General features: G+C 31.8%; 1 protein-coding gene across 1 annotated transcript in view; it reads left to right on the top strand.

Moving 5' to 3' along the window:
* The window catches only part of LOC142317424 (dyslexia-associated protein KIAA0319-like protein), a 153,909-nt gene that overhangs the window by 43,088 nt on the left and 94,212 nt on the right, over positions 1-16,609 (top strand). Inside the window, exons 3-4 of the mRNA XM_075353979.1 lie at positions 7,226-7,374; positions 15,634-15,809. Coding sequence (XP_075210094.1) covers positions 7,226-7,374; positions 15,634-15,809 — 325 coding nt within the window. The remainder of the gene's footprint in view (positions 1-7,225; positions 7,375-15,633; positions 15,810-16,609) is intronic.

Raw genomic sequence — 16,609 nt, 5'->3', positions numbered from 1 at the left:
TTTTGAATGATCGCCGAATCACAATCAGAGAAGTCGCTGATGATGTTGGGATATCAATCGAGTCATGCCATGAAATTTTTTTGGATGTTTTGGATATGAAACGTGCGACAGCAAAATTTATTCCAAAATTGTTGAATTTCGAACAAAAACAGCGGCGAGTGGAAGTTGCTCAGGAGTCGCTAAATGAAGTCAACAACGATGCAGAACTTCTGAAACGTGTCATAACAGGTGATGAAACGGATATGATGTCAAAAGTAAGGCTCAATTGTCTCATTGGAGGCATTGTGGATCATCAAGACCGAAAAAAGCTCGACAAGTACGGTCGAATGTGAAGGTTATACTCACCGTGTTCTTCGATTTTAACGATATAGTGCATCATGAGTTCTTGCCACAAAGTCAAATGATAAATAAAGAGTACTATCTAAAATTTCAATGCCGTTTGTGTGAAGTAATCTGAAAAAATGCCTGGGTTTGTGGTGAAACAGTTTGTGGCTTTTGTACCACAATAATGCGTCTCTCATACGTCATTGGCTGTTCATCAGTTTTTTACTAAAAACAAACTGTAATGATACCCCAGCCACCATATTCACCAGAGATGGATCCATGCAACTTTTTTCTATTCCCAAAAATAAAGAGAACCTTAAAGGGCCGTCGTTTTACAAGCATAGATGAGATTAAAATCGAATAGCTGAAAAAGCTAAATTATTCCAAAGATTGAGTTCCAAAAGTGTTTCGGGAATTGGAAAAAACACTGGCATAAGTGTATAATATCTAATGGGGATTATTTTAAACGGGATAACATTAATGTAGACTAATAAACAAATATTCTTTTCAAAAAACAAAAAATTCTTGTTACTTTTTGAACACACCTCGTATAATACATTTGCTGTGATGTCAGTCACATTTACAACTGTCACATCCAAATACTTTGTTAAATTTTACCCAAAATTAGTGGTTGTAATTAAACCCATTTAAACAAGATTAAGTTTTCTAAGAATGCTTTCACTTTTAATATTTATTATCCCCAAATATGCATGTGGTCCAAATTTAGCCAGTTTCAGTTAAATTTTGTTTTGGTTCGTTATGAAAGTGTTAAGAGATATACTAACAAACAGATAATGTAAGAAAAGATTCAGATAATAAGTTTAAGTAATTATTTTTTAAAATGTTTTAGGACCAACAACAAATTGTAGTTTATGGTTTAATTATTCTTTATTTATTTTTATCCTGTGTTAAATTATATTTTTCCAAGTATAAAAAATAATCACATAGTGCAATGTAATTGAAAGTTAAAGATTTTAAATAAAAAGAGGAAGTGTTTGTTATGTTATGAAATAAATGAGCATTAAATAGGTCATTTCCGATCTTTAATCTGGTACTGGAATATTGTCTTGAAAGGAAATCCTGTGTAATTCTTTGGAAATGAATTGCCATTGATATAAAGTATATCATATCAAGAATTCACCTGTTAATGCATTAACAGTTAATGCACTGTTAATGCATTATGTAGTTTTATGTTTCTTCTGATGTTTTGAATTATTTTGAAGTAAGTAGAATGAATACTGTATATAAATTTAATTCATTTAATTTCTTTATTAGTATTTTTTTTTGGTTTTTTATAGTTATTAATATCCAGAAAATAATACAGGGTTATCATAAAAGAATGGTGCGGTTTTGAACATGGTTTAAATTAAAACAGAATTACTTACAGTTTATGTTTTTTTATTCTGCAGATTTGTCGTCTCAAACATTTTTTTACATAATTAATAAATTTCAATATGTGCGCCCTTAGTCGCTCGACAAATGTCCAAACGATACTCAACTTCTCTCCAAACATTAGTTAACATTTCTTTGTTAATGTTTGTCATTGCTTCATTAATCCTGTTTTTTAAGTGGTTTAGGTCGTGAATTTTTTGTGTATAAACAACACTTTTGATGTACCCCCACAAGAAAAAAATTCACAAGATGTCAGGTCTGGACTCTTTGGAGGCCAAAGTATATGGGTCCTTGCCGGCCTATCCATCGATCTCCAAATTTTTCGTTCAAAGCGTCCGTGACCAACGCATTGAAGTGCGGGGGACCACCATCTTGTTGGAAATGAAGTCGATGAATGTTTTCGAGTTCATCTGGCTGAGGAAAGCAATAATCGGTTAACATGTCAAGATACACAATTCCATTAATTGTTTTTTCAGCAAAGAAGAAAGGCCCTATTACACGATTTTTCATCGCACCACACCAAACATTAACTTTAGATAATTGCATGTGGGTTTTCAGACCCCCATATACGTGAATTGTGTCTGTTAACACTTCCATTCACCTGTAATGTAGCTTCGTCCGTAAAAATTATATCATCTAAAAATGATTCGTTTTCACTTTTTCTCTCCGACATTTCAACAGCGAAATTGTAACGTTTTACACCATCATCTGGTTTCAATTCCTGCAGTATCTGGATTTTATAAGCATATAATTTCAGTTTTTTATGTAAAACTTTGTGAACTGTTGATTTTGGAATACCTAATTCGACGCTTCGACAGGGGATGGACTTCCCAGGATCTAATTCTCGATTGTCTAATTAGTTCAACCGTCTCGTCTGGTACACTTGGTCTGCCGGTTGATTTCTGTTTAACTGATCCGGTTTCTTCGAACAATTTGAACCAACGTATTATGTTATTTTTGTGTGGTGGACTTTCCGAATTCACTTCGAAACGCACGTTGAACTAAAATTACGGATTTTAATTCGGCCATCGATAAAACACATTTTGCTTTGTCTTTAACCGAGAACATAGTAACAACCTAAACTCACCGCAACAACAATACAAGAATTGACGTTGTGGTTACAACTTCTGATAAACAAACTTTTGGGTTGGAGGCTTTCAGGGATACCAATATAACATCTAGAAATTTCCCTACAATCTTCCTATGAATTACTGAAACTGCACCATTCTTTTATGATAACCTTGTATTTAAACACTAACTTTAATTGTAAAAGTACTAACACAGGAACAAAATTAAACTTTTTTTTTTTTATTTAAAGTAACAAAATATGTGAGCCTAATAGAACTTTTCAAACTGAATTAAAATATTTTCCAACATTTTCTCCATCTCTCACTGTTGTGATATACAGGTAAACTTTGAAAGCAGTATAAAAATTTACATTCATGCAGGGCACTATTCAGCTTAACTAAAGTCTGGTAGTTTTTGGTTTTCTTATTGTGTTGGGTGTCTTGCAAATCTCTCTTTAGCATCCAACAATAACCTGTGAGAATTTTTGCCCCTCAGTTTTGCTGGTCTGTTTTCCATGACAGGTTTACTTGTGGAAGTGTTCCCTGTGGTTGTCACTGATGCTGTCAAGGCTGTCTGGTAAGAAATCCTGTTGTAAATTTAAGAAATGAATTTTTAGGGACATGTTACATACGTATGTTTTGTTTGGATGACTGCAATAATTCTTCATCAATGTCTTCTTAGTTAAGGGATTTATGATTTCCAAAAACGTTTTGTACTATACTTTTAAATGACTGACCTCTGCGCTGACTTTTCGACTTGGATTAATAATTTTTCAAATTTTCCATCTATAATCAAAGTTTGTATTTGGGGGACCCATAAAAATTACTTTTTTGATTTCAGGATTAATAACATGATATAAAAAATTTGAAATTTTTCTTTCAAATAATGAAATCCAACACCAATTTATCCACTGCCTTAACAAAGTTTTTGAAAAGCTACAATTTTATGTGAAGTGATGGTAGAAGAATCATTTGTAAGTTAACTAGTGGGGTACGTACAACATTTTCTGTCCAGGTGGGCATCATGTTTTCACCCAGTGCTTCACATTTTTGACCATTCCTTCCTGGTATAATAATTTGTCTTTAGTGAAGATGGAAACCAATTAATAACGCTGTAACTTTTAAATGATATCAAATATTCCAATGGTAGTTGTATTGAATTTTTTTTAACACGATTTTCATATTGTCATATATTTCCTTCTTGTTAGTTTCATAAGCTAATGGCCAGATGGAAATCTGTTACCATTCTGCAAAAAGACCGCTTATTAAACTAGTTTTTGAAAAATCAATGAACATTTTCCATTCTGTAGAGTTATGTTCAAGATGAAATGCATCCATGATTATATTGTTACAGTACAATAAACTACTTTCCTCAGAATATAAATCTTTCAACTCTTCAAGTGATGTTTTTACCTTAAAAGTTTATGCAGTATTAAAAGCTTTATTTAGAAAACAAAAAAAGTTTGGTTCCAAGTTGATCCACTTGTAGTACGAAGGGGGGGGGGGGGTTAATGACATATAAAAATTGTTTTAACATCAAAAAAGTCAAAATTTTGATCCAACTTGACTTTTTTTTTTGTGGATGGAAAATGCATTGGTGTTATTGCCTGGGTATAAAATTTTATTGAAGAAAAAAAAATAACTAAAGGAACTAAAATCTTGAAAGTAAAAAACTTAAAACTAATATCACAGCTAAACTTTCTTTTTTAAAAGAGACTTAATACTAGTATCACAGTCTTAAAACAAAAATTAGAAATAAATGTAAAATTAAAAATGTAAAATCTAACTAAAACTAAAAAGAATTGAACAAAGTCCAAGAGGGCTGTAAAGGGCCCCAACCTGGATAACGGGAAGACTAAAAAATAAAAAAAAAACATCCTAGGTTAAAAACGTAAAATATTAAAAGGCTAAAACTTAACAACTAATAACATATAAAATATCATTTAAAAAAAAAAAACTAAAAAATTTTTCCCTAAAAAATAAATATAACTACTATCACAGATAACAACTTAAATAAATAAATACAACTATGCATATATAAAATTTAATTTAAATTTAAAATTTCAGTATAAAATTGAAATAAATTTAACAAACTCTGAGAGGAGTGTAAAAGGTTCCTTCTTGGATAACAGAAGAATATATAATTAAAAATCAAACATATAACAAAAACACCACTATTAAAAGGTATGTAAAATATTAATACATCTAAGATGCAAAAAGACCCGGTCCAAAACTTCCTTATTATTGCCCAGAATTTGACGAATGTTCCTGGGCAATTTAAATTTACGACACAATGCCGCATAACAAATTCATTACACAAGAATGTGGCGCACAGTCAAGCAGCAGTTGCATCGTACGTGTGTTGTATTTACTTCTGACATTAGACATTCGTGTGTGACTAGTATGGCCTAACCACAATCAACAAAGGACTACTTCCTCTCGACAGAGTTTTCTAAAAGACAAATCCGATGGCAACATAGTGTTTTTAATGTATCGGAGTTTATTATCCACTGTGACACTCCAGTCACCTTGCCACTTCGTTGGAAAAGCATGTTTTACGCAGTCGTTAAAATCGCATGTAGTAACACGATTGATGAAAGAAGGTTGACTACATGTGTCCTTAACAGTAGAATCTGCGCGTTCATTGCCCATAATTCCTGCAAGGCTAGGGATCCAGTAGAAAATCACTTGTGTGTTCTGATGGTTCAATTCAGCGATTACGTTGTAGATTTCGTTGACCAACAGATGTCTAGAGTAAAAATCTTCCAAAGCTTGGAGTGCACTAAATGAGTTGCAACAAATAAGGATATGATGGGATTTTGGGTTAATGATATTTAAAGCTTTATTGATGGTGTTTAGTTCTGCAGTAAATATACTTGTAACATTAGGTAGACCAAACATATAGATTTTGTTATTAATAATAAATTCGCATCCAACGGTATTCTGTTTCGATTCTCTGTGTTATATTATTGTGTCTAGGTTTATTCTAGAAAGGATGTGGTGACAATCTGGCTGAAAAACAATAGATGGTGTAACTTGACACTTGCTTGACTGATTCCTCATATAACATTTTAATTAGAGGATTTAAAAAACTATCAGAAATGATAAAAAAATCCAAAAAATTGTTAACTTGGTTCCCATAGGACCCCTTTTCTTTAAAATAGTTTTATGTCATTTACATTAATACTAGATACAGTTGAATTTCCAATCAGGAAATTAAAATTAAAATTAAACAATTGATATTTTATGAATGGGTCCTATTCAAAACCTTTCAAACTATTCTTTTTTGGAAGATAAAAATTTATGTATTAGTGTAATTATTTAAGAGCAATAAATTGGCCCAGTTTGGTACAATGTTATTCAATAAGGCTAACAAAAATTATAGTTTATTATAAAAAAAAAAAAAAAAACAAAAAAAAAAACATGGAACCCTTGTACAACGGGATTGAAAATCAAGTATGTAACACATGCGTCTGTACTTACAGTACTAAAATGTTGAAAAATATTTATTGCAATGCATCATTTTCACTTTATAAAAAATTAAAAATATTTGAATTAACAAATATTTAAAATATTTGCTAATATTTTAAAGAAATATTTATCCATTTCAGTTTTGTTTTATGTTTTATTACTTTTACATTTTAATAGTTATGTAAAGACATCTTTCTGTCTAAAATAATTTGCAAAATGATACTGCCACAGTATATTGAACAGCGGCTCATAACATTATCCTTGATGTATGCAGCTGTCAAGCATACATGATGCCTCCTTACTTTTATATTATTCTCATTTCTTAGTCATTGTTATTTTTATAATTCTTTTAGTTTTTATACATATTGTTTTTAATTCTAATTTAATCATGATGTGAAAAAAACAAATATATGCTTGTAAAAAGATGTACGTAAGTTATAATTTTTTTGTTATTTTATGGTTGCTAATAAAAGATTAATCAGAAATTAGAACATATATATTATTTTATTTTTTTATGAATAATTTTATTTTAATTAATAAATTAAAAAAAAAGGTTTTGAAAGAAATGAGAAAATGAAATAAAAACATACAAAAACTTGAACAGTTCCTTATATTATAAAGAATACTCATGTTTTGTGTCGGAGCAGTTAGTACAATAAACAACTTCACTGATGTGAATTGGAAGAGAAAGACTGGGGTAACTGTTTATTGCTAGAAAGGCTATGAAATCGCCACATACAGCTACTGTTTTGGATGTGCTAAGAACACCACTGATAATATTATTTAAGATTAATTTCTTTATACTGGTTATGTTGAATAATATGTTAGATTATAATGAACATGTTAATTAAAATGTCAAATTATAATAATAAATTTTTGTGAAATTGTACAAGTATGTTTTTTTATCGATAAATAATTTTTAAAGATATTTTGAATTCTTATTTGTATTTTACTATATTTTTTGTTCTTAGATCGAATGTGAGAATGATGACTTATGTGAGCCAGTTTTTAGAAAAGAATCACGATTTGGGAATCATGTTCAAATGGTGTTGGTAAGGCCAGTTTCACCTAATCTTCGATGGGAAGATATATTTGATCTTTCGATAATGGACTTCCCTCCGTATGTATTTCAAAATTAATTCTTTTGTTACCGTTATTTTATTAGTTTTAGTCTTTTAATAAGTGTTATTAATTTTTTAAACTTGTTTGAATGAGGACTTATACTGGGTGTCTGAAGAAGAATTTGAAGTTCTAAATTAAATTTACTTAAAATGATTACAAATGTGTATTGTATTACATGTGTATTGTAAGTGGAAAGTATTTTTCACCTCTTAATTTATCTCAAATTGAGTACTGTTTACGATCTTGCAGATGTTAGACTGAGATTGTGACTCCACCTCATCCCACCCTCTGGCAAGCATAACAGCAGGAATAGCTTCCATGTCTGCTGTTATTCTTTGATGCAGGTGATCAAGTGATTGGATTTTTTCTTGTTATTTGACATTTATAAAATCAAATAGCCTCAGTTTTTGAGATTAGTTACAGGAATTTCTTCTGAAATGTATCGACGTCAAATTGGGATGTCATGGTGATGGTAGCTTCCCTGCCTTTCTGGGAACTTGTTGAGCAAAGTCTGCACAACTCCATTATATGGAAATTCATTCTTTTGGAAAATTAAGCCCTCCAATATTACAAATTTTTTAAATACGCCTGAGTATATTATGTTCATATTAGTCTGCTGATGTAAAAAAAATGGGTCAAAAATTTTATTATGCATGATACAACACCAGATATTTACACTTGAACAGTTGTGGGTGAATTCCACTGATTTTTGTGGATTTTCTGAGCTCTATACTCAACAGTTATGGCTATTCAGACTTCATCAACATGAAATGTTGCTTTGTCAGAAAATAAAATTCACTGCCGGTAGTTTTCATCAGTAGAAATTAAATCTAACATGGTCATTTCAAATTGAACTTTTTGCGGTTTATTATATCATCAGGTTTAATTTTTTTGAATAGCTGCAGTTTATAAGCACAAAGTTTTCATCGTTCTGAACAACATTGTGGACAGAGTTTTTAGGAATGTTCAGTTGATGACTAGGTTTCAGTTTTTGGAAATATAGTCAAATACTTTATGTGTTTTCGGCACTTGTTTGGTGAATGTCCTTTGAAAATGCTTCCATTTTTCAAAAACTGTTCATACTACTTACATGTGCTTGTATAATTTGGAGAATTTCTACAATAGACTTATGGATAATATCTTTATACAGCAGTCGCTGAATTTGTTTCTGCAAACCAGTATATGCACTGTGCTTTCTCTTGTGGTGATGCCATGGAGCTTACTTTATTCATCTGTTATCTGATGGAGATTGTATAAATTAAAACTTAATTGCATCACTTAAAGATAAAACGCGCAAAACACTATTGAGTGCCGTAAAATAAAAAAAAAACTGTATTCATTCTTGAAACCCAGAGTTTATTTTAGATACCTGATATTAGAAGAATGTGTTGTAAAACTCATTGGATGTTATTTATTGGTGATTCGTGTGGTGATCATTGTGTTTTTGTTTATTGGTGGTATTTAATGTCATTTTTTCTTGTCAGTTTTGTTTCGTGGTGTGAATATAAGATATGAGGGCAGTTCGGAAAGTTCCTGGCCTGATAGAGAGATACGCTAATAGGTCCAAATGGCAATTTTTAGTTAATGTAATATCCGTTAGGTGATATACTAAACAGTTTCCAACATGTCTTCTCATTTATTTAATTGTTGTGGTTAAGAGATGGTAGATGAGTGTTGTTTTGTGCAAAATGGATAAAATAGAAATTCAAGCATAATAAAGTATTTCGTTGTGAAAGGCGTAAACCCGATCGATATAAAAAAGGAGTGAGTTAGATTTAACATTAAATGAATCTTTTCCATTGTTTTCAACGATAAAAAAGTGGGCAGCTGAATTCAAACGTGGTCAAACTTCCATCTTTGTTGTTGAACATTCAGGATGCCCTGCAACATGACCTATGAAAACATCGCAAAAATCCACAATGCAGTATTAACCTTTACGGCCTCAAGCCTATTTTCTAAGTACTAGTTAAAAGCCTCAAGCATATTTTTCAGGTAAAGTAGATGTTTGGTAGAAATGCCGCAGAAATAACAATATACACGATAAAAGTATGAAAAAAATTTACTGAGTAATTACAATTTTTTTCACATAGTTTACTAACTATGTAGATTGTGGTGCTGCGATCCAAAATGGTGTTACACCCTTGATTAATTATTTAAAAAATAAAATTCAACTTTTTTTCGTTTAAAAAAAAAATACTGAATTTGTTGTTTATTTGAAAAAAATCCTTGCTATTTATATCTAATCTCTCACTGTTTCTAAAAACTAAAATTATTTGTGAACAAAATAAAAAAATTTCACTTCAAAATTCATATTATTTACAGAGTTATTGAAATTTTTGTGTTACCATTTTTTTGTAACATTTATGCTTTGAAATTTCAAAATAATTCTAAAATGGTGCGCTGAAAACATTTTACCAAACCAAGGGGTTGCCTGTGATGATACTGTACTCCAGTAACTCTTAAGAGTAGGTTTTCTTATTATCCCCATATTCAGTATGCAAGCTATAAAACCTTTCATTTCAGAAATGATAATATTTTTCCATTTTCGGTACGGTTCAGACAGCCTATCTATATTTGCATTTAAATATTGATTGGCTGATCTATTGGTTTCTTTCACCATCAGTTCAAATAAATTAAGTGTAAATAATAAATAAAAATAAATTATGGGTGTGTAACCTGGATTAGGCATATGTTTTGGGCCGGGCAGTTCCAAAAATTGATGTGGAAGAGGGACATTATCTTCTGGTTCAATGATGTTTCTGTATGCCTCATCTTCTTCTGAATCCCCATCACTATCGCTTGTGATTAATTCATCATCTTCTTCAGCCCCATTGTCACTAGATAATTCGAAATCGCTATCAGTATCATCAACAAAAAAGTTATTAATTTCTGCATCAGTAAGACGTTTACTAGGCCCGGACATTGTAGAAATAAAAACACTGAACTAACGAATAAATCTGAATATTTTACGGATCACAGTAACTAAAACTACAACTAACACTACAATTGAAACTCTAATTTCATAAAATAATATTATAATACCTATAAAAAATCCCTTATAAACGCACGTAGTAACGAAAACATAACCATCAATGCACGGAACACATTTCTGTTTACATCAGAGATTATTGGAATTTTGAAATCGATTATTCTCTAAAATACGTATCGTAAAATGAAAACAACCTACACTATCGATATCTATGAATTGTAAGCTTTAAGAAAAGATACTACTATATGAGCGATTTAGCAGTAACGTAAAGAAATATATGAACATAAAAACTACATACCAATATATCGTACGGGTGAGACTTTTAGCACAAGGATTCATATACGATATATCGTTACCTTGAGGCTTAAAGGGTTAAAAGAATGATGATTGAAGATAGCGAGCTTGCAGAGATTGCAGAAACTATCAGTAGACCCTACTCACAACATCTTTCATAAGCATCTGTGGTATGAGACAGCTATCAGTATGATGGGTGCTGTGTTTGTTAACGGTTGACACACTCGAATGAACATTTCTCAGCAGTGTTTGGACATGTTCAACCGTAATTCAACAGAATTTTTGCAATGTTTCATTACTGCTGATGAAATGTGGATTCATTATTACAGTCCTGAGATGAAGCAACATTTCAAACAGTGGGTCGAAACCGTTGGAAGTGCTCTAAAGAAGGCAAAAAGTGATCGATCAGTGGGAAAAACCATGGCCATTGTTTCTTTGGGATATTTGTGGTGTGGTGCTAATAGATTATCTGGAAATAGGATAAACAATCACCGGAGAATATTACGAAGCATTATTGGAGCAATTGAAGGATGCTGTTAAGACCAAATGTCCATATTTGGGCCAAGAAAAAAGTGCTTTTCCACCATGACAATGCACTCGTGAACACATCTTCTGTTGTTGCTGCTAAAATTGCTCTTCAAATTGCTTCCACATGCACCATATTTAGCTCTGATTGATTATTTCCTGTTCCTGAATTTTAAGAAATGGCTTGTTGGGTGAAGATTTGCCTCAAATGACAAAGCCATAGCTGAGCTTGAAAAATCGTTTTTTACTCAAGGAAAAGTGATGGACTAATTGTATTACTTTAAGAGGTGATTATTGAAAAATAAAAAAAATTTGCTAAGAAATTTTTTGTTTTCTTTCTTAGGTCGTGAACTTTCTGAACCACTCCCATATGTGATGAAGTTGTAGGAATATAATAATAGAAGCTATTAAAAATTCAGTTAAAAATGTTAAGTAACAGAATTTAAAGATTATAACGATTTGATTCATTAATCTATTTACTGTAATTTCATTGATAGTCTGTGAAATTTTTTCTTATAAGTTGTATATTATTCAAAATTTAGTAATATGTTTAATAATAGTTACATCAGCTTATTTCATATAATTTACTGAATCATTCAGAATAATTAGAGGTTTTTTTTCTTGTATAAATATCTATTATGAGTAAAAATGGTTCTGTTCAGATTTAAACAGTATAAACAATAATTTTGGTAAACTGTACTGTTGAAATAGATATCTTTCTTGTTTTTCAAGTGAGAAACAAGAAACACATGAAAATACTACTGAAGCCTATTTAAAAAAATAAAATAATATTGTCATTTTCTGGTCATAGCTATGAAGTATGTCTTACAACAGCTTTTCTGAACTAAGATATTTAAATTTTTTTATAAACCATGCTTAGAAAGGTTATAACAAAAACTAATAATTGCTTTTAGAAAAGTTACATTTTACGATTTGTAGTTTAAAAATACCAATTAACCATATATATATATATATATATATATATATATATATATATATATATACGTGGTTTGTCCCAAAAGTAAGTGTACTGATTTTCCTACGAATGAACAGGTAATGTAAAATTTTCTTGATGTATAAGAGTGCATAGGTTGTAATTGTGGTTGCACGTGCATACTTGTTTCAACTGAATCGGTTGAGCCAGTCGCATGCTACTGTGGTTCATGTATGATCATGTTTTATAACCTTGTTACATTTGCAATGGAGGAAAATATTGATATATACTGTTACATTATAAAACATTGTGTGAGATTCAATAAGTCTGCCATAAAAACATTTGATTCTTTAATCAAAGCTTATGGAGTTGTCACTCTATCGGGAACTATGGATTTTAAGTGGCACAAAACTTTTAAAGAGGGTCGAGAAAATGTTGATGAACCTTGTTCTGGAAGACCAACTTTGAAATAAACAATGATAATGTGGAAGTGGTGTGAGCTGAGCATTGTGCACAAAGAATTTGTACCTTCAGGACAGACAGTTAATAGCTTCTTTTACAAAGATGTCTTGGAAAAACATCAAAAACGGGTCCATTGAGCCTTAACAGACATTGCACATGATTGGATGCTGCACCATGGTAATGTGCCAGCTCACACTTAGCTTTCAGTTGAAGAATTTCTGGCGAAGAAAAACATTCCCCCACTTCCACAGCCTTTCTACAGCCCAGATCTAGAACGTCATTTCGGGACGATGGAAAACATAAAGAAATCTGTGACTGATAAGCTACACACACTTTAGGAAAATAACTTCCAGTACTGCTATGAACAGTGGAAGAAACATTATAACCACTGTATAACTTCCCAAGGCTCGTACTTCGAAGGAGATAACTTGTAATTTTAGGTAAGTCCAATAGATAATTTAATAAAAAATTACTACTCTTACTTTTGGGACAAATTTCGTGTATATGGTTTTCATATATACATATATATGAAATATTGTATATACATATGTACTGTCATACTGTCATATATATATATATATATATATATACACATGTATACTGTATATATATATATATGACTTGTATATTACTCGTGTGTGTATATATATATATGTACGAGGTGCGACAATAAAGTAATGAGACTGATGTGAAAAAAAAATGTTGCTTACCGTTTTAGTCATGTTTAGTGTTATCTCCTTCAAAGTAGTTCCCCTCTGATTGCACACACTTATTCCAGCGCTTCTGCCATTGACGGTAACATTTCTGGAATTCATCTTCTGTAATATCCTCCAAGACCCGTGTCACAGCTTTTTGGACATCTTGTGTTGTTTGAAAATGGTATCCCTTGACCGCCATTTTGACTCTTGGAAATAGCAAAAGTCGCACGGAGCGATATTTGGTGAATAAGGTGACTGTGGTAGTACTGAAATTTGTTTTGAGGTTAAAAATTGCTTTACTGTCAGAGCAGTATGGGATGGCGCATTATCGTGATGCAGAATCCAATTATCAGCAAAGTTGGCACGGACACAAAGAACTCGTTTACGAAGTCTTTCTAAAATTTCTTTGTAGAAATATTAACTGTTTGTCCAGGAGGCACCCACTCTTTATGAACAATTCCCTTGGAATCGAAGAAGCACACAAGCATGCATTTCACTTTTGACATGCAAGCTTTTTTTGGTCTGGGTGATTCCTTTGAGCACCATTGCGAACTTTGGCGTTTTGTCTCTAGATCTTGAAAAAACCAACCTTCATCACTAGTGATAACATGGCTCAACAAATCTGGCATGATTTCCGTTTGCTCTAACAGATCGGCTGCCACATTTTTCCGTGTTTCTCGCTGTTGTTGTGTGAGATTTTTGGGGACCATTTTTGCACAAATCTTTCTCATATCAAGATCTTCAGTTAATATTAGACGAACCGTTTCTCGTTTGATGTTGAGTTCTTCTGCGATCATTTTCACGGATAATCTTTGATCAGATCGTACGATTTCATGCACCCTGGTCAAGTTGACATCTGTCCATGAGGTTGATGGTCCTCCACTGCGGTCTTCATCATCAACATTCGTTCTGCCTTCACTAAAAATTTTATGCCACCGAAAAACTTGAGCCCTTGACATAACCTCCTCTCGAAAAGCCTTCTGAAGCTTACCATACGTTGTCGTCGTGTTTTCACCCAATTTAATGCAAAAAGAAATGGCATACCATTGCGCAATATTTTGTGGTTTCATTTCTGTGACGAGAGACACAAACACGTGTTCACTTATTACAGCACAACTGACGACTGAGCAGTTGCATCAATGTGCCGCTTGGACTAGAAGTAGCTTTTAGGCCAAGGTCAAAGATGGTGTACCTACGCAAGCTGCAGGGTTGCCACATCTTGCAAAGAAAAATCAGTCTCATTACTTTATTTTCGCACCTCGTGTATATATATATATATATATATAAATATTGTATATTAATATTATATATTAATTTCAGGCCATTATAATTGATAGTCACTATAACTGATCTTTAGGTAATAAACATTCTTCTTCGAATTGCGACATCCATTGCGAATTGCGACTTGGCCAGCCTATCGCATAATTCCTAAATGTCAAAAGCAGTTTTTTACAATTAATGGAGAAATCTCATTTCATGATCTTTCTAACATAATTATAACATCCAGAATAGATATTTATGTTTCCTTTTTTTGATGTAAATCCGGTATCACTTGTAAAATTAGGTGTTTTTTTGATGTAAGGGCTATAAGACTATTGTTGTTTTTGGTGGTAAGAATATTAACTTTATACACAAAAGATTTTCAATGTGTGGATGAGCCGGACGGTTGTCAATGAGAAGCAATATTTTGTCATTTTCAATATTTAATTCACAGTCTCATTTTCATAACCAAGATGTAAAGATATCACTTGTTACTTTTGTACATAACAGGAAGCGATTTCAAATTTTTAAAACATGGGGTTTAGCACTTTTCCCTATAACCAAAAGGTTTTTTTTTTTATCAGTTTGTCAATTTTGTAGAATTAGTACTATTAGTCTTTTTTTTGATAAGTTTCTCCCCAAACACGTTTTAGTTTTATACTGAAGGGTTCTTTCTGGTGTCAGTTTAATAAAAAACCGGATTTTTCAGCATTATAGATTTTTTTGTTTGAATAGCTGTCTTTTAATTTTGGTTGAACGGTTTCTAGCCGTTTTTCTGACACACCGGTTGGAGCTGCTGCAGCCTCGCCACTTATTTTCCCTGACCCAATATATTGACGCTGATGGAATTTGTTATGTTGTCTTATTTTTTTATGTTATTATAGCTGTTTACTTAAGTTGCAGTATTTCTATAATCATGAATAACAAATTATATTTTCAATCCTTGCACAAATCTGATATGCACTTTAGTCACATATTAATTTTATTTATAAAAAAATGATAAAAACAGGTATCCAAAAAACTTTTCGTGTTCTTTAGTAAGCTGCAATAATATCTTATGTTATTGTAATATATACATGTACATTTATTTTACAGCGATGGGAAGGATGAATTAGATGTAGCTGAAAGCAGGTATGACTCAAATGCGTTATGTTCTCAACTGGAATGTGCATTACATGAGATGTGCTCTCCTAGACTTGGTGGTCATCCTGTATGCACCTGTAAACCTGGATATGTTAGGGATGCTGCTGGTGATTGTACTCTTTCATCAGGTTAGTTTCAGTTGTTTTGTGATGTTTATTTTATCGAATTCTTATGACTCTCTACATATAAGTCGCCTTTTTAATTGTACACATTTATACATGGTGCCCCATGAAGAAATGGAGAAACTTGCAGGACTTGTTCTACTGGTGAAAATAATAAAAAAGTTTACATAAACATAGGTCTGGAAATGCTTTGTTTTTGAGTTACGACTAGCGAAAGATTTCACTCTGATTTCAACCCTTGTAATCAAAAGAAACCCTACTGTAATTTTTTGGACCCAAATTAAGGAGTAAAGTTGATGGTTTCATATATAATGACAATATATGATAATTGTCATATTTGTAAAAAACTAGGACATCAGACATGTGAATGCCGGTTTAACAAAGATAATAAAAAATATAATATAGTACATGGTACAGGATTATTATGCCAAGCTTTAGCAACTGTTTTAAATGTTAGTGAATATACGAATGATCGGTTTCAAGATTCAGAAGCCCGATCACATGACTTATAGAAAAAACTGGTTTATTAATTATCGTCCATTAGATCCATTTATTTGGGTTCGATTTGGTGAGGGTACATACATAAAAGGATATGAAAAAGGTGATATCAACATTCTTGCTTATAATGGTGAAAAGTGGTGTGCTAATCATCTTGTGAGTGTACTATATATACCAGATTTAAAATATAACCTGTTTTCTATTGGAGTGGTAATGGATAAATGTCTCAAAGAATCGTCAAATAAGTTTGTAAGCAAATTTACAAAGAATGGATGCATCATTCTCTGGGTAAGAAAGTAATCAAGATT

Source organism: Lycorma delicatula, chromosome 1 (genome assembly GCF_047948215.1).
Source record: "Lycorma delicatula isolate Av1 chromosome 1, ASM4794821v1, whole genome shotgun sequence".
NCBI classification, from domain to species: Eukaryota; Metazoa; Arthropoda; class Insecta; order Hemiptera; family Fulgoridae; genus Lycorma; species Lycorma delicatula.
This window is presented reverse-complemented; position numbering and strand designations above follow the sequence as displayed.